At 56.0% G+C, this 19,113-nt stretch overlaps 1 protein-coding gene across 3 annotated transcripts; it reads right to left on the bottom strand.

Moving 5' to 3' along the window:
- Positions 1-18,537, bottom strand: DUOX2 (dual oxidase 2). 3 transcript variants are annotated; one of them, XM_064569678.1, is made up of 33 exons: positions 18,468-18,537; positions 18,094-18,183; positions 17,695-17,859; positions 16,919-17,106; positions 16,565-16,766; positions 16,271-16,437; positions 15,803-15,863; positions 15,590-15,686; positions 15,072-15,162; positions 14,692-14,794; positions 13,974-14,137; positions 13,206-13,381; positions 12,866-12,984; positions 12,363-12,500; positions 12,031-12,144; positions 11,629-11,831; positions 11,131-11,316; positions 9,917-10,142; positions 9,744-9,837; positions 7,449-7,648; positions 6,874-6,943; positions 6,384-6,467; positions 5,678-5,856; positions 5,303-5,533; positions 5,022-5,121; positions 4,292-4,341; positions 3,896-4,023; positions 3,500-3,653; positions 1,635-1,867; positions 1,254-1,412; positions 759-914; positions 522-650; positions 1-216 (listed from the first exon to the last, which is right to left on the bottom strand). In XM_064569678.1, exons 1-33 carry the CDS (start codon positions 18,535-18,537, stop codon positions 94-96), a joined length of 4,650 nt encoding a protein of 1,549 aa, XP_064425748.1. In that variant the 3' UTR covers positions 1-93. The 3 variants fall into 3 exon arrangements, with proteins under 3 accessions (XP_064425748.1, XP_064425749.1, XP_064425750.1); XM_064569679.1 differs by having other exon boundaries at positions 6,874-6,934; positions 7,452-7,648; XM_064569680.1 differs by having other exon boundaries at positions 7,467-7,648.
- Between the last annotated feature and the right edge of the window lie 576 nt (positions 18,538-19,113).

Genomic DNA, 19,113 nt, shown 5'->3' with positions numbered 1-19,113 from the left:
TCTAGCTGAGGCCTGAGGTGGATTCTGACAGAGAAACTGTTGGCAGGGCTGCCCACAGAGGGGAAACAGGAACCAGGAAGTTCTCGGAGGTTCTCAGAAGTTCTCGTAGTGATGCACAAAGTGGGCCTGGTCCTGCCTGTTGATGAGCTGACAGGCCTTCTCTACATTCTTGGTCATTCCTGGAGGGCCACAGCTGAACACCCCAATCTTTGGTACCTGTCAAGTGTGTTGAGGGGAACGGTTGCAGAAAGGAGAGCCCTAAAGGCTTAAGATGCTCACCCCTGGGAAGAAGCTGCTTCTCAAGCCTGCTGGAATGACCAAGGCATTGACCCCGGCCCTAAGGAGGAGGTTTGAGCTGGGGGCAGCAGGGGGTTGGGCTTGAAGCCTTCCTCCACGCTTGACCCTATCCTGGGGTTGGCATGGGGTGGTCTTCCCCTCAGATTACATCTGCAGGGTGCTTGAGGGCAGGATGTCCTGGAAGGGGAAGGTCAGGGTCCCAGGACAGGTGGGGTGGGACTGACCTGCGGGTGGACCTCCTGCAGGGACTTGAAGAAGGGCTCAAAGGGGGGGCGGCCAAAGTGGGTGATGGAACGCAGTCCCGTGAACAGACTCCGGTTCAGCACCTTCTGGAAGTGCCGCTCACAGATGTACTGGGAGAGGAAGTAGAGGAGGAAGGTCACAACCAAGCAGAGCCAGGGTCAGTTCTTACTCTAGATGGTGACCCACCTAGCCGCCCTGGCTGGCTGGCCCTGACCTACCAGCATGGTGGTCCTGAGGTCAAACTTCTCGGCCAGCTGGGTGATGTAGATGTGCACGGACACCAGGTCCTGGCGGTCATTCTCCTCCACCTCCCGGATGATGTCAGCCAGCCACTCAAACTGCCGCTGGGTTCGCGTCACCCAGATGAAGTAGATCTGGGGACACATGGCGGGAGCTCAGGACCTGGCTCAGCTCAAGTTTCCTCCACTCCAGATGCCTTCACCTGAGAGGCCAGAAAGCCTCTGACCACCCACAGACACCAAACCTCAGCAGCCCCACAAGCTTTTAACCAACAGACCCCAGCAAAGGCCCTTCTTTCTATACCTCCTACCCTCCCTCAAATGTTGGGCACGTGGACAACTGCGTACGAACAACCCCAGCAGAGTCAGTGTCTAGGAGCTTAGGGCTTTTCCTCATATTACTCTGCTGTGACATGGGGACACAATCAGGCAGTCTGTTCCCATTCCTTCAAAGAATGGGAGAGAGACACTCACCTTTTTACAGAGCATTTGGCTGCCCAAGGATGACTTGAAGACTAGGTCTTTGAGGATGGAGGCAAAGGGGGTGACCCCAATGCCCCCTCCCACCAGCACTGACACCTCAAACTTATGCCACTCCTGGTGGCCCTCTCCAAATGGTCCATCAAGGTATAGCTGCCAACCAAAGGGAGAGAAGAGATGAGCCTGGTCTGGCCTCAGCTCTGAGGTTGGAAATGGGCGTGGGGCAGGGAGAAGAAGGATATAAGACATCCCAGCCTCTTCTGAGGCACCCCAGCCTGGACTTGCGCTGGCTGGAGCTTCTAGTCTCAGGGTTGGGGAGGGTGGGAACCCTTTGCCAATGCTGAAGCCCCAAAATTGATTCCCAGTGGTGGACACCTTCGGGTATCTGGCACAGCCATCTCCCGTTGGAGGTGAGTAGATCTCCCTGAGCCGAGTGGTCCAGGGCCCTGCCGCCCGGATGTGCAGGCTGAGAGTGTCCTCATGGGGTGCAGAAGTCAGTGTGAACGGGTGGTACTCAGTGGTCCCCAGAGCCAAGCAGGCGATCCGCACCCACTGTCCCGACTTGTACTCAAAGCCTTGGGGCCGCTGGAACTGCAGGTGGGTGACTCCTGGAGGTCATGGGCAGGCAAGGGCAGGGATCAGAAGCCTTGCTCCTAGTACCTGAGGACTGGCAGATACCCTGTCTTCTCCACACACCTGAGGCACCCTCCAACTCCCACCCTGACCATAGCTGAGCTTCAGGCCTGTTCTCTCTTTGTTAAAAAAGTTCATTAAAAGAAAAAAAAAAGTTGATTTGTGAGTACTGCAGAGTGCAAAGGGTGTACTAACACCATGCTGAGGCTTTGTCCTTGAGTAATCTTAATTGACATAAAGTTGAAATGAGGTTAATTTTCTTACTTAGTCCTGAAGATTAGATGGTCCCACAATAGCTAAAATACCTGGGAGCAGGGGGACAGGGTCAGGCACAGGGAGTGGGCATACGGTCTGAGCAAGTGGAGTTCCTCGGGGTGGGAGTTGGAGGATCCCCTTCTCTCTTTCCTGGGTAACCCAAGAGTTGGGTTTCTCTGCTCTGGTTCCAGCTCTCTCCTCCCCTCCACTCCTTATTCCCATGAAAGGCCCAGGCCCTATACCACTGTCCTGAATATCAGCCTACAGGTCAGGGGACCTCAGGTTCCCCAAGGACCATCTCAGTGTTCCAAACCTCCACCATTTGAGAATTACCTTTGTGATGGGCCATTTCTGGACACCTCTGCATTATTGTTTACCTAATGTTTTTCTTTAAATTGACTTACTTTTTCAATTTGATTTACCTTGACAAACTTCAGATCACTAAGATGGGTGGAAAACCAGTATCATGTGTTCTAAATAGAAGGCACCAAATTTTTTCAGATTTTAACTGGATACTGTTTGGTACCTGACCATCGCTGAGCTTCAGACCCATTCTCTCTTTGTTATAAAAAGTTGATTAAAAGGAAAAAAAAAAAAGTTGAGTTGTCTTTGAGTAATCTTAACTGACATAAAGTTGAAATGGGTTAATTTTCTTACTGAGTCCTGAAGATTAAATGGTCCCACAATAGCTAAAATCATCTGCCAGCCTCCACAGTGATGTGAACCCCCACTCTGGTCAACAGGGACTCTCAAAAACAGGCTCTCGAAATGTGGGCCAATTGCCCATCTCTGAAGGGGGGCTATTCTAGGAGAAGGGAGGGGTATATATGGTTCTCCAAGCTGCACCCAGGCCACACACAAGGTGGGGGGTCTGTGTTGTCCTTAAACCTCTCTGTATGAGGCCTGGGTGGCTCAGTCATTGAGCTTCTGCCTTCAGCTCAGGTCATGATCCCAGGGTCCTGGGATTGAGCCCCCCATCCGGCCCCCTGCTCAACAGGAAGCCTGTTTCTCTCTCCCGCTCCCCCTGCTTGTGTTCCTGCTCTCGCTCTCTCTCTCTCTGTCAAATAAATGAATCACATCTTTAAAAAAAAAAAACAAACAAAACAAAACAAACAAAACACCTCTCTGTATGCACTTCCAACTGCCTCTTCTCATGGTCATTTCTCATTGTTTGCAAGTCGTCCTGGGGGCAAACATAGCTGGGGCTCCGTTCTCATCAGGAAAGTTGCACGGGTTCCCCAAGGGGCTATCAGAAGCCTCAATGGTGGTCTGGAGGCCTGGGGAGCTGTCTCCACACATCCCATGAGTTGGCTTCCAATGTTCCCTCCCTGGGGTCAGGCTGGGTCTGGTACCTGAAGGCAGCAGCTCCGCCTTCACCACGCTGATCTCCACCTTCTTCCGGCTCAGGCTCACCAGCTTGTCTCCCCCATAGATTAGTGCCGGGACCAGGAAGTAGATGTGGAAACGGGGCAGCTGGATCAGGCCGAAGCTGCCGTGGATGATGAGCTGGAGACACAGCCAGTTAGTACAGCTCAGGCCCAGCCAGGCCCCCCTCATGCACTCCTTTTGTCCAGACACTTCCTGCCTGGGCCCTCAGCCTGGGCTGGGTAGATGAAGCTGGTATAGACTTTAGAGACTGGGGTCTCCCACCTCAGGGTCTCACTCTGAGATCTTAGGTCCAATTCAGCCTGCTCCCTACCCTGCTCATCCCTGCCCCATGGCCTAGCCTTGCCCAGAGGAAGCCTCACCAGCACGTAGAGCAGGATGTAGAGGTGGTGGGTCAGCCAGAAGCCCCGGAAGCTGCGGCGCCGGAAGTGGTGGGAGGCAAAGACATACATGATGGCCAGGACCAGGAGCAGGAGCACCCCTGTCATACCTGGGAGCAGGGGGACAGGGTCAGAGAATACTCTCAGGACCTCTACGTGGGCTGACAATACAACAGAGCATTCCCCCACTCTGCCCTCCTTCTCCGACCTCCCTGGCCCCCAGAACAGCTTGCTTGCAGGGGCTGCAGCTGGGGCTTGTCCTGGAGACTAGAAAGAAACCATGACCACTACAAACAAGGATGTACTCATGGGAAGATGAAGACAAGCAGAGATCCTCAGATAGAACCCCCAGACCTCGCATACAGTCCCACTCCCTACCTGGGACCGTCTGGAAGAACCACCAGTAGAACTTTTGGGGAAGCTGGGACCTGTAAGACAAAGGTATATGGAGCTTCTGGCTGGGGTAGGTTTGGCTCCCCCGTTGTCACAATGTGATGGTGCTCCTGCCGGCCCTGACTGCTGAGTTTATTGGGGCTCCACTCAGATGGCCACGGGTCCGTTCCAGGAACATGGCACCCAGCCTCCCATAGATCTACCCTCAGCTCTATCGGTCGTTCTTCCTCCTGTGTTATCTTGAGCTCTCCTACTGTAGCTGACATTTGCTTCGTAAGCTCCGTGGGGGCAAGGGTGTGGCTCTGCTCTGCTCATTGCTCTAATCCCTATGCTCAAACAATGCCAGGCATGGAGTAGATACTCAGTATTTGCTGAATGGTTGTGTGAATCTGGCCTGCTTGTTCTCTGGCACCTGGATGGGCACGTAAGATGTGCTCCATAGATGTTTGCCCAGTGAATGGACGATAGGCTAAGATGCCACGCTCTATGCCAGGTACACGTGGGAAAGGGTCTCCAGTTCATCTCCAGAACATCTTTCCTGGCTAATCATGGCCAGCTTCCTTCCAGGGCAAGGAAGTCACCTTTCAGCTTCCCCAGCAGGCTTCTCACTCTCATTCAAAGGCAGAGTAGTGTGTCTAGGGCCATCTATTTCTTTTCCATTATGCCCTTCAGCCTGCCCCAAGTGTCCCAAGGGGGAGCCCTCCCCAGAACTGACCCATCATTCACAAAGACGTTGGGGAAGATGCAGGCCAGCAGGCTGAGGGGACTGACTGAGAAGATGAAGACATTGACCACGTGGCCAGCACTGTGCAAAACTGAGAGAGACCCTGTTAGAGATGCCACCCAGGGCCAATGGTACCTCCCACCCTGAGGGACAGAGGAGGCCCAGGGAGGAGAGAGGGGAGTATAAGTAGCTCCGGTCTCCTCACTGTTTCCCCCACAGCTAGACCCAGGGGGCTGCAACAGTGGGGGCGAGGGTGCCCAGGAGCCACGCACTGGCCAGGACAACAGCAGCCATGGCAATCCAGCGATGGAAGTCCACGGCGGCGTCGAAGGGCACGTAGCGGTTGAGGAAGGTCTCTCGCAGGAAGGTGATGAGGTTGCGGCACATGGTGAGCAGGATGTAGGAGAACATGAAAGAGATGCTGGCGGCCGTGCCCCGGGACAGGATGATGCCCACAAAGGTGGTCTCTGCGATGCCCGAGGGTGGCGAGGCAAAGGCATAATCTGGGGAGGGGGCGAGGGGTGGATCAGCATGGCACAGAGGCTGGAGGCCTGGGCCTGAGTCGGCACACCCGGGGGCCAGTGGGGAGAGCCACCAGAAGGCTCTCCACATCTCCCTTCCTACTGCCCACAACCCGGAGCTCTTACAGTAGGCCCGCTCTGCAAACAGGCCCGCACAGATGGCAGAGAAGACGGCAACGCACACGATGTGCCGCCGGTAGTTCTCCACGAAGCGCTTGTACTGCCGAAGCTTCTGGGCCAGGAGGCCCCGCTGCATCTTCTCCTTCAGCGCCTCCGTGTACAGCCGGGGAGTGGGCCCCCCCGCCCTGCAGCCATGGGAAGCAGGTGGCCATGAGACCAGGGCACCCCAGCCTCCCCTGAATGCCACCCCATGAAGGAGACCTGGTAACCTGGCAGGGTCAAGAGGGGCCAGAACAGATGAAGGAAACAGCATCCAGGGAGTAGACTCCTCTCCCCACCCCAACTTTCACCTCTCATCTTTATTTGCTCCATCTACCCCCACTCTTCTGTCTCCCCACTACTCCACTTCATCTTCCTCTGTCCGTCTGTCCTTCCCTCTTGCTGCTCCCTGCACAGGCCTTGCTGCTGTGCCCAAAGAAGGCAGGAGCCAGGAGACCCCTTCCTGCCATCTCAGTATTGCCTCTGAGTGCCAAGCCCCTGCCTGATGATGAGGGTGCAGAGGTTGGAAGATGTTGAAGAATCCTTTGACTCTGTGGCCCACCAGTCAGGGAATGAGACACATGACCTGGTGTGTCCAGGGGGCTGGGCAGGCCAGAGACTCTGAGACTTCTCCCCATGTTTCCTTGGGCCCAAGGTTCTGGAAAATACTCACTTTTTGCCAAACCTCTTCTTCAGCCCAGGGCCTCCCAGCTCTGGGGCTTCTGAGGCAGGGAGCTCCAGTTTCTGGGAGCAGGAGCTGAGAAATGGAAAATGGGGCTTATTCTCCCCTTGTCTTTGCAGCCAGGAGAAGAACCCCCAGACCAGAACTTCAGGAGATGGGGATGGATCCTGGGACCCATCCCTGCCCAGAGAACCTGTCCATAAAACTGGTCAGAGAGAAGCCAGGCAGGAGAAGCAGGGCAAAATGAATGAATATGATCCGGTCATCTGTTTTAGAGAAGGATTCTGTCCTGGAGTGGCAGGGAGAGAGCCAGGCTCCTGAGCCACATGGGGTGTGGGAAGCACTGGAATTTGGGGCAGGATCAATCATGGACTAAGAGCTACTTTCAGAGGGCAAATACCTGGTCCCAGGGACTGACTCAGCCAGCCCTACTTCCTTCATTTCTCTTCAGGGGACCTGCCGACACCCCATTCCTGCTCACCGTTCCCCCGGAGTCCGAGTGATGAATGAGACTCGACAGCTGATGTTTGGTTTAAAGATGCCTCCAACACCTGAAGTGAAGAACGAGAGTCTGGAAGCGTGGGAGACTGCTCCCACCCACTTCTCTAGGAAGGCTGCCACCGCACTTGCTAGGGACTTTGTCACGTTCTCATCTCTTGTTCCTGCCTTGTTCCCCTCACTGCCCACACTGAGCACCCATTGTACACAGGGCAGCCACTGCTAGATGAGGTGGTGACTTGGCACAATTAGGAAAGGGAACCGCTGCAGGCAGATGCAACCCTGCATCCTTTGTATAAAGAAAATAATGCCTCTTCCTCTGACTAGATACGCCCCAGGCCAATGTGCATGAGCTTAGTGAGTAGCATGTAAGCTGGATTTCAGCCCACCCTGACCTCTCAGGAGGCATCTTTGTGCAGTGCACAAATTGCACAGCTGTGTGTGACACCCTAAGTGCCTGGCTCTATACTAGGCACAAAAGACTTGGGGAGAAATAAAACCTGGGTCTTATCCACCAGTAACTCTCATTTTGAAGGAACACCCCTCCCTGACTCCTACCACTTCTTACATACACACCTCCACCTTTGATGCAGAGCTGCGTGAATCGGAGCTCGCTGTCATGGTCCCGCAGCATGAAGTGGAAGTCCTCCCACGTCAGCTCCTCCTTATCCTGGAAGCCGGACTCCCGGAACATGGACTCCACCACCTCCTTCAGCTGGGCCTTGGACAGGCAGTTGTTGGAGATCTCGATGAAGGACCTGGGGGAGGAGGAGAGACAGAACCACCTGTCATCTGGCAAGGTCAGGTTCAGGCAGGCACAGGGTGGGGCGGGCCCCAGATTATCTAATGTGGTTACCAGTGACCCGGGAAATGGCACTGAGAAGGTGTTCAACGAGCCTGCAGCTGATGTGAGGCTGGGTGGGGTGGCCAAAAGTTTGAAACTGAAAGTGACTTTGACCAATTAGAGAAAGCAGCCCTCAAACAAGGGGGCATTGAGAGGTGAGATGAACGTCCATTTAGTGTAGGGACACTTCCAGATGGGCCATGGACTTCTCGCGTGGCAGGCTCTCTGCCCCCTCTCTCGTGTTGACACATCCCACGCCACCACTGGCCTCCCCCTTTCACAGTCCAATGGGGGCACAGATAGCCCGGGTGTGGGGGGAGGAGATGTAGCTACAAGGCTGCTGCTTCCTTGTGCCAACACCCCAGGGTGCACACAGGGGTGTCTCCACACCCCATCTGATAGAACCCAGAGTGGCAGATGCAGCGGCCATACTTTTTTCTTAGCTTGTGCTTTGGGATACAAACCAACCAACCATGCACGTTTGTGTGAGTCCAACAGAAAAAGACCTTTGTGTGCATGGCACAGCAAACACATTAAAAAAAGGCATCGTCCAAGTGAGACTGAGCAAGAGTCACAACTGGGTAAAGGAGGAGATGGTGGTTGCTCAGCCCTGGGGGTCAAGGACCCTCTCCTGGATTCCCTAGAGCCTCACCCAGGCCTGGGCCCGCAATGGCACACCCAGTGAGGGATGGACAGCAGCCGGCTTCACCCTTGCCTTTTAAAGATTGATTGATTGATTGATTGATTGATTTGAGAGAGAGAGATTAGGGGGAAGAATGGAGGGAGAGAATCTCAAGCAGGCTCCACGCTGAACATGGACCCAATGCAGGGTTTGATCCCCCAACCCTGAGATCGTGACCTGAGCTGAAATCAAGAGTCGGACACTTAACCGACTGAGCCACCCAGGCAGCTTCACCCCAGCCTTTCAGACGCCCATGCCCAGTTGTGGGATCTGGGCTGCAAGAGGGATGCAGCAGTTAGGGGGAATGCTGAAAGCAATGGAAAGGCTTGAGGTAGGAAAGGTAAAAGACTCCGCACCATTTTATGCATTCTATTTATTCATTTGCTCATTTATTCCACCTGATTCAGGTAAGTTTGTTTTGAATACCTGCTGTGTGCCAATCACAGAAGAGGTGCAGAAGAGGTGGATGCAGCGGGAAACAAAGGAGAAATAAGACCCCTGACCTTATGGAGCTGAAGAGGACTCTATTACCGAAACAGTGTCTTCAGGAATAAGAAGTCTATGCACTAAAAACTGGACTTTTTTTTTTTTAAGATTTTATTTATTTATTTATTTATCTATTTATTTATTTATTTGCGAGAGAGAGAGAAAGAGAGAGAAACAGCACGAGAGGGGAGAGGGTCAGAGGGAGAAGCAGGCTCCCCGCTGAGCCAGGAGCCCGATGTGGGCTCGATCCCAGGACCCTGGGACCACGACCTGAGCCGAAGGCAGACACTTAACCAACTGAGCCACCCAGGCGTCCTCAAAACTGGTCTTTATCAGCACACCATAATCAGAAATAGCTTACGCAGCAGGAAGAAAGAAGGTTTGGAATACAGAGGAACTTCCCATGTTTCTCCTCCCACATGTCATGGTGATTAATACAGGAAGAGTGACCAAGGTCATCTGTCCTCCATCCATTATTTCACAGTGCAAAGCACAGTGTTATGTATGGTAACAAGAGTTTACAAAGGTCCAAAGGCATCCAAAACGGGCTAGTAGACTTCTGTTATTAGTCATATTGGTTTGGTTGTTGTTTGTTTGTTTGTTTTTAACTAGGGAAGGAGAATTTTCTGGCTGGTATAGACAGTGCAGATAATAGACCCTCCTGGAGGCAGGGGCCTGGCCAGATAAACTTAAGAAGCTGGAGGCTCTGAGAATCTAGGAAGCAGTAGCTAAGTCACCTTTCAATACAGATGGTCACATAGCCTCCTCGCCCACCCTCTGATTTGACTTTCCCTGTTTCAAACAGCAGGGAGTCTCAGAACTGGAAGGGCCCATACCATACCGCATCATGGTGAAGAACTCATCCTTGGAGAGGAAGCCATTTGCATCAAGGTCATACATGGTGAACATCAGGTGGGACTTGTCCTCTGGGGAGCCTGGGAAGAGAAAGAAGGATGCAGGTCACCTCTGTGCTGAAAGATTGCTGGTTCCTGGAATGGCCCACCCTCCCCCTACCTTTCATGAAGACCACCAGGATGTCCAGAAACTCCCGGAAGGACAGGTAGCCATTGCCATCTTTGTCAGCCAGGGAGAACATGGACTCCACAAACATGTCCTGGGGCTTGAGGCCCAGGGACTCGGCAAACTCAGCTCTGCTCAGCTCGCAAGTCAGGGCCTCCCGTACCTTCTGTGATGAGTCCAGGGACAGGGTCCCTGCGTCCGCCTCGTCGATGTCCAGCACCTGCACTCGGGCAGCAGCAGAGGGAGCGAGAGAGAATGAAGTGAGGCCTGGGCTGGATACAGTTCAGTAACCCTTTCCATCTCCCCGAAGTCCAATTCAGAAAGGGTGAGCCCTGGTGGCCATTCCCGGTCCTTAGATATACTTCTGACTTGGGCCTCTGCTCTCCTGTTGAGGTGGTGACTCAAATCTCTAGCAGCCAGTCCATTTTCTCCCTGGACCCAAGATCCAGGAGCTTTATAGAGTAGGAATGGTGCTAGGTCTCAAGGGGGGAGGGTGGGAATGAGAAAGGGCAAAGATGGGGTTGCAAAATGAAAGAGCCTATACTGGGGACAGAAGATGAAGTTGACAGGAGTGGAAAGGCAGAAAGAGGCTAGGGATATGTTCTTTTGTCAATTTAGACAGGGCTACCACGTGCCTGATTTGGTCTCTGCCCATTGTGCAAAGATTTTAAAAGTCCTATACATGTAACTACCATTTGTTAAATGCCTACAATGTACCAAGCACCTGGGCTAAACACTATACATAGAACAGTGTTTTTCAAACCTGAAAGTGTATCAGAATCCCTTGGAGGGCTTGTGGGCCCCAACAGCAGAGTTTTGGATTTACTAAGTTGGGTGGGGAGTGCTGAGGCTTTATATTTCTAACAAATCCCCAGGTGAGGTCCGGTGAGGTGGCTACTGCTGGTCCAGGGGCCACGCTTTGAGAACCACTGATATGGACTATCTCACTGAATCATCACAGCAACTCAAGGTGGTGGATCCTATTTTAATGACTGTTGAATAGATGAGGAAATGGAGATACAGAGCAGAGATGATGTGACTTGCCCAAGGTCAGGCAGGGAGGGAGTGGCAAAGCTATGATTCAATCAAGGCTGTCTGTCTCCAGCCCACAGACCAGAAGCTTAGTTCACCCTGTGTAGGATCCTGTCCAGCCCAAGTTCCCTCCAGCCCCTGGGCCAGGTCCTGTCTCCAAGACACAGCCATGGCACCTGGGCAAACAGGTGTCTGAAGAAGATCTCCAGGATGCGGCCCCGCTGCTGCTTGGTCACAGCCCTCCTGAACAGCTCGTTCTCGCTCATCTCAGCCACGTCAAGGCCCAGAGCCCATTGCACACAGAAGTCCTGCAGATGCTGCACGAAGGTGCCCCGCTCCTCGTCGGAGTTAAACAGTAGTACCTGGGTGGGAGGAAACCTGTGCTGGTGCTCGGAGCTTCAGCTCTGGCGCAGCCTCCCCTCAAAAGGACCTTGAGTTTAGGGAAGGGGAGAAAAGCTGCCCCCCCAATCCATCCAGGCTGGAACCAGGTGGGTGGCCCAAGGGGGGGTCAGAGGGAGGGTCACGTGGAGTGTAGGGTCTGCTGAAAGGGTGCCTCTCCCCAGCATTGCCTTCACAGGGGAGCTCTGCAGCTGACGAGAGGGTGAGTTGACAGGACTGGCTCAGAGAGGGGAGATGGAGGAGCCTTCCAGGCAGGGGAGGCAGGACGGCCATACCAGGTCATACTCCTTGGGGATCTTGAGCAGCAGGGTCCGGCGTCCACGGTTACTGGACAGGATGAGGTTGACCTGCTGCAGGGGCTGCAGCTGGACCATGCGGAGCACAGAGAGCCGCCTGTCCAGGACCTGCAGACGCCTGTCTGGGAGCAGCTGGATGGTGATGGGGTAGCTCTTCTCCCTGGGGCCCGGCCACTCCATCGCTGGGGAAAGGACGGTTGGGCAGAGCGGTTCAGCAGAGGTACCCAGGCCCCTGACCTCAAGCCAGTTCCACTCTACCAGTCTGAGCAGGCCACCCCAAAGCCTGGCTTTCTCCCCATATCTGTACCCTGGTTTTTCTCCCAGGGCTCCCTATCCGGCCCCCGAGCTCCCTCCCTCCTTCCCTCCCCCCTCCCATCTCACCTGGCACACCATCTTCGGCTGCTTCTTTCTTCACACTCTCTTTGCCTTTCTTCTGTAGCCTCTTGCGCTCTCGGCTCCGGAAATGGGCCACCACCCCAGAGATAAGCAGACTCACTGAAAAGGATCAGAAGGAGCCAGTGGGGAGGGAAGCCCCTCACCTGCAGCTTCACTGAGGGTTCTGCTGTTGCCCCTCCCTTCACAAGGTCCCCTGAGCCGGGCTTTGACGGTAGCAAGCTCATCCCACAGACCAGCAGGTTATGAGGGGCAGGGACAGTTGGCAGGCAGGGGGACGGGCAGGGAAAAAGAGGTAGGTGAGGGTGTGAAGAGCTCACCAAGCGGAAGACAGCAGAGAGCCACTATGGTAATGCCAAACCCAGGACCACTGCCCTCGAAGTAGTCCAACATGGTCAGGGGCACACAGCTGGGCAAGCCTTGGGTTGTGAGCTGCTGAGGCTGAGGGCACGGGGCACCTAAGGGAAAGGACACAGAAGGCCTCAAAGTCTGAGCACCTCACTTATGGCCAGGCACTCCTCCTCTCTCTCCAGTAAAGGACTAGGTACCATTCTCCTTCCAGGCCCACCTCTCTGGAGCTTGTTCCCCTCAGTAAGTTCCCTTCCATAGCCTGTTCTCAGCACCCACCCCAGCTGGCGCACAGAGTGCAGCCTGCAAACTAGTCCAGTCCCTACTAGGGGAGGCAGCCTATTGCAGGCTTCCCAGCACCACTGCGAAGGGGCTGCCTGGCACCTGCTTCCCCGGACAGGACCAAGTGATCCGCTGCCCCCCTCCTTGCTCCTTTCTCTGGTTGCCATTCACTGTGTTCTCCCAGGCCACCCACCTTCATGCCAGATAAAGACACGGGGCTGCAGGGCACTGGGGTCCACGTTGGTAACAGCCACCAGCACATCCCAAAAAGTGGTGTTTCTGATTTCTGCGATTTCCTTTTTGGAGAACAGCCTAAGTTGGAGAAAGCCAGGAATTGTTGGGATGGGAAGGGGCCGCCAGCCTCCAGCATTCTCGGACCCAGGGACCCAGATGAGGGAAGAAACCCAGAGGGGCTGAGGAGCGTGGGAGGCCAGCTGGGAATCAAGGGCCCATGGGGCTGCTGACAGCACCTGCAGAGGGCCTGGGGCCCAGGCCAAGGTGAAGTCTGAGGAAGGGACCCAGGCAGGCCTTACCCATTCCTGGTGTTCTCAAACCAGTAGCGGTCGCCATCCCGCAGCCTCACAAACTGGTCAAGGACGATGGTGCTGAAGAGGGGCCCGGGGTCCCCATGGCTCTCCAGGAGCCCCCCGGGGAGCAGCTCCAGCCGGGACAGGTCCTGGTTGTACAGGGCAGCTGTGGCCTCCAGCACCTGGGGCACCACACGAGGTGAGGAGTTTGTGTGTGCACGTGTGTGTGCACACGCGCATGTGCGTGTGAGGGATGGCAGCCACTGTGGCTCCATCCTTCAAACACAGGACTCCGTCAGCTGCCTGGCTTGCTCCTCAGGCCTGAGGGAGTCTCCTCTTCCTAGGCAGTCCCCCTCAGGAGTGGCAAGTCCAATGGGAGGACCAATGTGTCCCTCCCATGCTGAGACCACTGTGAGGTGCCTGAGGACCATATCCTGTGACCACCACTACCCAGACTATCTGGCCCCAATGATTAGCAGCTTCAGGGTCACCCAATTCATGAGGGGGGAGCCTGCAGGAATAGGACAATGGCACCCAACACAGGTCAGCCTGCAGGAATGGTACAATGTAGTGGTGAGGAACATACTCTGGAGTTGGTTGGCTGAATTTAAATCCTGTCTCTAGGACTGACTTACCAACTATGTCATTGGTAAGATAAGGATGATGAGAGTATCTACCCTATAACATTCTTGACGTAGATTAAATGAGTTACACATGTACAGGGCTTAAAACAAGAAAGTTTTAGCCCCTATTGCCATCATTACTATTTCTCACCTGGGGGTCCACATGGGGGTTGATGTGACTCCAGTTCCGTGGGGTGTCCAACCCCAAAGCCATCAGGGCTTGGGTATAGCTGGGTAGCCCCATATCTCGGCCACGCTGGATACTGCTGGCCACATAGTCTGTGTGGGAGAACTTGCCAGGGCCGGGCCAGTAGTCTGAGAAGGAGAGAGGACCAGGCTACAGGCCGAATCCTCCTGACCCTGCTTTGCCCAGCAGCCTTACATTAGGCTATGGGCACTACCCGTCCCCAGCTCTCCCAACATGTGACCTGTGCCCATATCAACTTTGCCTCCGGGGGGGTGGAGGGGAATGTTACCATGTGTGATTGGGGGCAGTTTTTCTGGCAAGAATCTTCCCCTGGGACTCAAGACTATTCTAGTCACCAAGTACTGTATTCCCTGTTCTTTACCTCCTTAACCTCAAGACAGGACTGGATGAAAATCTTTAGAGACCTAAGCACCAAGGAGATCATGCTGTCACCCCTCCCCCCACATACTCAGACACAGGTAATTTAGAATAAAAACCACACTAAACCCAAATTAAGCAAAAAAAAGAAGTTAAAAGTTTTTTTCTTCTAATGGCTATTTGCAGTGTGTGGGTCTGTGCCTCCGCATTGTAGGTACCCTAGGGTCTGCCTGTTGATTCACCCAGAAGGGTGCCCAGGCTCCCTGGCCCCTGGGCCTTTATCCCCTCTGGCTCCCAAGCTCACCTCTCAGATCTTCAACCACTATCCTGTCCTCCAGCTCTGCAATCTGGGAGGCCATTCCCAGCAGCAGCTGGTCCACTGCCTGGGCACTGTTCAGGTTGGCGTTCTGGAAAAAAACAATACATTCAGGGTAGGCTCTTGGGCCTCTTCCCAAAGCCTGGTCCCTATCACCCTAAAGCACTGCAGTCCCTCAGGACAATGGGTCCTTGGCCCGTCCTAGACTCTTTTGAGCTGTTGTCTCCACCTAATTTTCTGATCATTCTCCCCTTCATCTCCTACTAGCTGGAGCAGCAACACTCCAGAACTGGAATGGTTGCTTTTCCCAGCCTGTGTGTCAAGACTGACAATGACCCACCTCCCCCTGACCCGGACCCCAGGCTGACCTCCCGACGCCAGTAGCTGTTGCAGACTCTGAGAGCTGGGGAGCTGCCAAAATCCTTGTACGGGACCATCTGGAACTGACAGCTGGCATTTCTGAAATGGGGAATCAAGGATGGGATGAGAACTCAGGGAAAAAGCTGAGATGAGGTTGAGTGGGGTGAGGGACTCAGAGGAGTTTGGCCAAGACTGAGGACTGAGCTTCTTTGAACACAGCAGGGATGTGGCAATATGTGTGGATTGAAGGTATGGGTTGCTCTTTGTCCACCTAGAGTGGGAAGGGAAGGAGGGACAAGAGTACCCAGCTGCTGGACAAATCCTGCTCTCAGCAACTGAAGTTCAGCCATTAGGAGGGGTTGTTAAGTTTGAAACTCCTACCGCAGGGTCCTATTTAGGGTTCCAAATCTGCTTCTTTTCCCCATTAAACTGTGGAAATATATAAAAGGCTCCAGGCCCCCAAGGTCCTTGACCCTTCACCTCTGTCAGTGTGCTAAGCCTCTCCCACTGCCAGCCCCTCCCTCACCTCATGTAGACCCCAGGAGGCACCATGGTGGAGAAGAACTGCTCAGAGGCCACCAGGAACTCTGGGGAGATGCTGGGGTCCAGGAAAGGGCTGTATCCTGGGGGAAGGGGAGAAGAGAGAGGATAGTAACACTGAGCCCTTAAACCACCCACCCTCCCTCCCCCTCCCCAAAACTCCTGCTAGCTCTCCCATTCTCCCTCCCCATCCCCTTACCTGCATACTTCGGGGGTGTTTTCTGCAGGAAGCTGGGCAGCCACTCATACAAAACGATGTTCTGAGGGTCAACAGAGGGCAAAAGGGAGGCAAGTGCTGGAGCAGCCACGCTGGGAGGGTCTGAGCCCCAGGAAGGCTTAGGTGGGAGGTGAGGGCCAGGCAGGGGCAGTCAGCAGGGAGGCGACCCCAACAGGACAGGGGCGGACGCCTGTCCCCCACTAGGAACACGGGATGGGCGTGGGCTAATAACTAATAACCACAGCCAAGTCTCGTGTGTGACGCTCCTTTGCCTGCTCTTCATCCTCGGGGTCCATTCCTAGACGCTAGCTCCAGTTCTGGGGAGCAGTGTCCTCCCGGAAAAGGGCGCTTCTGGGGGCTGCTGGCGCGAGGATGGAGGGCCCTGCGGGGCAGCAGAGTCTCGCGCGCAGCCGTCGGGGGGAGGGGGCGGGGAGAGGGCGCGTGACTGACCTGGTAGGTGGCGATGACCCTCTTGCGCGCGTGCTGGAACAGCTCCTCGTCCCCCCACTGCGGGTGCTCGCGGGCCAGCCGCTGCGCGCACAGGTTGTGGTAGCGGAACCACAGCAGGCCCAGCGCCTGCAGGAACGGGTCGCGGTTCCCTCGCTCCGCCCCGAAGGCTGCACGCGACGCGGGGCCGCAGGGCAGGAGAGGAGCGGCGGTGTGACCACCAGCTTTGCCGCCCGCAGCCCGCGCCCCGCCCCGCGCCCCGCGCCCCGGCCGCCGCAGCCCGCCCCGCGGCCTCACCGTACAGCCCCCCGGGCCCGCGCTGTCCGGTGGCGGGGTCGGGCGCCGTCCACATGAGCAGGGGGCTTTGCGCGTTCCGGGGGAAGGCGGGGTCGGGCCCCGACGCCAGCTGCCCCCCGGAGAAGCTCCGCAGCGCGTCGCTCCACGAGTGCGAGGAGCCATAGATGGCGCTGCCGTCCAGCCAGCCCGTCGCCTCGTTGGTCTGCGGGGGGCACCGCGAGGGTGAGCCGGGGGTGAGCCGGGGGTCGGGCAGCGGAGGCGGGTGTCGGTGCGCCAGGGGGTGGGAGCCTCTCTCCCTGCCCCGCCCTGCCCTGGCCTGGCCGCGAACCCGGGACCCCGCCCGCCTCGTCTCACCAGGTCCCGGGGATTACTGGGGCTCTGTCCGGTCTCGGGGTCCCAGCGGCTCCTCTGGAACGGGAGGACCACGTCCCCGCGCCGGTCGGGGTCGAACACCGGGTCCCCGGGCGGGATGTGGATGTTGAGGAACTCGGCTGGGCAGCCGGGGGTCTCCACGCTCACCAGGTCCGAGAGCACGTGGTAGCCTGCGGCCATGGGGGCCAAACTGATGAGAACCGCCACTCCCCGTGGGCAGGGAGTTTCTCTAGGTTTCTCAAGAGTCAAAAGACATGTTGGAGTGCAAGCTCTGCCACCAGCTCCAGGTCTTTTTTCTAATTTTCAAAGTGGGGATATAGTACTCTCTCCACCCACCTCATAACATTGTTGTAAGAATCAAAATAATATAATTAATGCAAGGGCTCTCCCACCCCAGTTCCCATCTCCCAACAGATCTTGCCTCCCCCTCTCTCTTCGGAGGAAAGAGGATATAATCATACGGTAGGAGAGCGGTGGCAGGGGACTCAGCTCCTAGAGCTATAATGGAGGTCCAATGACACTCCTAGGTTTGGCCTAAGGGGTAAGAGAGAGATTAGAGGAGCGAATATCCCTGACTCGACACTCCCAAATCTCTCGAGATAAAGAAGGGCTGGAAGTGTTGCTTAGTGCGGAGGAGGAGGTGCCTGGGAGTCTTGGGTCCGTCTCCCGTGCTCTTGAAGACTGGCCGCAGGGCCCCTCTCCCCAGGCGCTGAGCTAAGTGACTGCTCACCCCCGGCGTCCTCCCACTTTGCTCTCACCAAAGAAGACCCCCAGCACTGTGCGGTTGCGGCGGGATGGCTGCCCGGCTGTGCCCCGCATGGCGGCGTCGCTGAGTAGGCGCGGGTTGGGCAGCAGCGGCTCCCCCAGAGCCTGGTAAACGCCATCCGCGTAATTGGCTGGCACGAGGCGCTGCAGTCGGAAGCCTGTGGGAAGCAGGGAGCTGGGCTGTCAGAGCACCCCGTCCCCAAAAAGCCCACAAGCTTCTCCCTACGCCTACCTCAAATCCCCATCCTCACTGGCGAGACCCTCTTCGCCAGGGTCTTCTGGCCCCAGGAGTGCGTAGGAGTTCGCTGCGGAGACAGCCCGGCTTCTCCGCGCGGGTCTCCCGCGGCCCGGCCCCCTACCTAATCCCCCCGCCCCCGGACCACAGGACGCACCTGCTGCGCCACGCTCGTGATGCCTCAGGTTGTTGAACCAGCCGTCATAGCGCTGCACTTCCCAGGACAGTGGGAGTGAGTCCTGGCCGCCTGCAGGTCAGAGAACGGTCCCCTCAGCGCTAGCCTCCCTGCGACCGCTCCGGGACGCGACGGCTTCCCCCCCCCCCCCCCCCGCGCTTCTCCGCTCACTGCGCGCCCCCAACCCTACCCGAGAGGCAACCCCTGAGCGGCGTTGTGGCTGCCCTGGGAAGTTTCCCATCCTGCTGAGCGGCGCTGCGATTTGACCGATCTTGTAGCTCACCTGCATCTGTTCCTTCCCCCAGCCTCAGGAGGTACAGGGTGACATCCCGAAGCTAGGGGCACCGGATACTTACCCACTGGATCCAGGGATGCAGTCAGCAGAGCTCCCAGGAGCACCACTGCCTCTGGCCTTGCGCAGAGCATGCTGACCCTGCCGCCTGGGAGGTGGGAGGTGAAAAGTGAGTGACAAGGAGCTGGTGTCCCCCATGCCTACAGCCCGCACTGGGGAGGAGGTGTCTGCTGTTTTCACTTCTGGAGCAAAGCTTTTAGAAACATCACCAAGGACCCACATCGGCATGCCACTCTTCTCAGGACACCTGGTAGGTACTGACACTGGTCCCCACTGTCCACCTGGTGGAAGAACTAACACTGGCCAAAGAACCCCTCCGCCTGCGGCCGCACTAATCTTCTGTAGTTTGTCAGTCCAAGGCAGCACCCCCCCCCCAACTCCCAACCTCCTATCTCCATCCCCAAGCCCTCAGTAACTGCTTCTCCTAGAGGAGGCAGGGAAGGGAAAGCAGTTAGTGAGCTGGGAACCAGGACCTGCAGCCCCTCCTACTCTACTGTGAATGCCTGTGCATGGACAGGAGGGATGGAACAATCAGGCCCCAAACTCCCTCCAACCTCTGGTTTAGGGCCCCTGTCTGGGGTCAGAAGTCTTTCCTCTTGGAATCTTTGCTTCTCTGCCCTCCTCCCAGCCTCCATCTTCCCAACACAGCA

The sequence above is a fragment of the Mirounga angustirostris genome, unplaced genomic scaffold (assembly GCF_029215605.1).
Source record: "Mirounga angustirostris isolate CCGP_5_RB_7025 unplaced genomic scaffold, mMirAng1.0.hap1 SCAF_9, whole genome shotgun sequence".
Lineage (NCBI taxonomy): Eukaryota > Metazoa > Chordata > Mammalia > Carnivora > Phocidae > Mirounga > Mirounga angustirostris.
The sequence above is the reverse complement of the archived record's forward strand: the minus strand, read 5'-3'. Positions and strand labels throughout refer to the sequence as shown.

Coding starts and splice junctions, on each gene's coding strand:
- DUOX2 (XM_064569678.1), bottom strand. CDS start 18,537: ATGCTCTGCGCAAGGCCAGAGGCAGTGGTGCTCCTGGGAGCTCTGCTG. Junction 12,145..12,362: donor TCTCTGCTGTCTTCCGCTTG/GTGAGCTCTTCA, acceptor GATCCTTTTCAG/TGAGTCTGCTTATCTCTGGG. Junction 915..1,253: donor GCCAAATGCTCTGTAAAAAG/GTGAGTGTCTCT, acceptor ATGTGTCCCCAG/ATCTACTTCATCTGGGTGAC.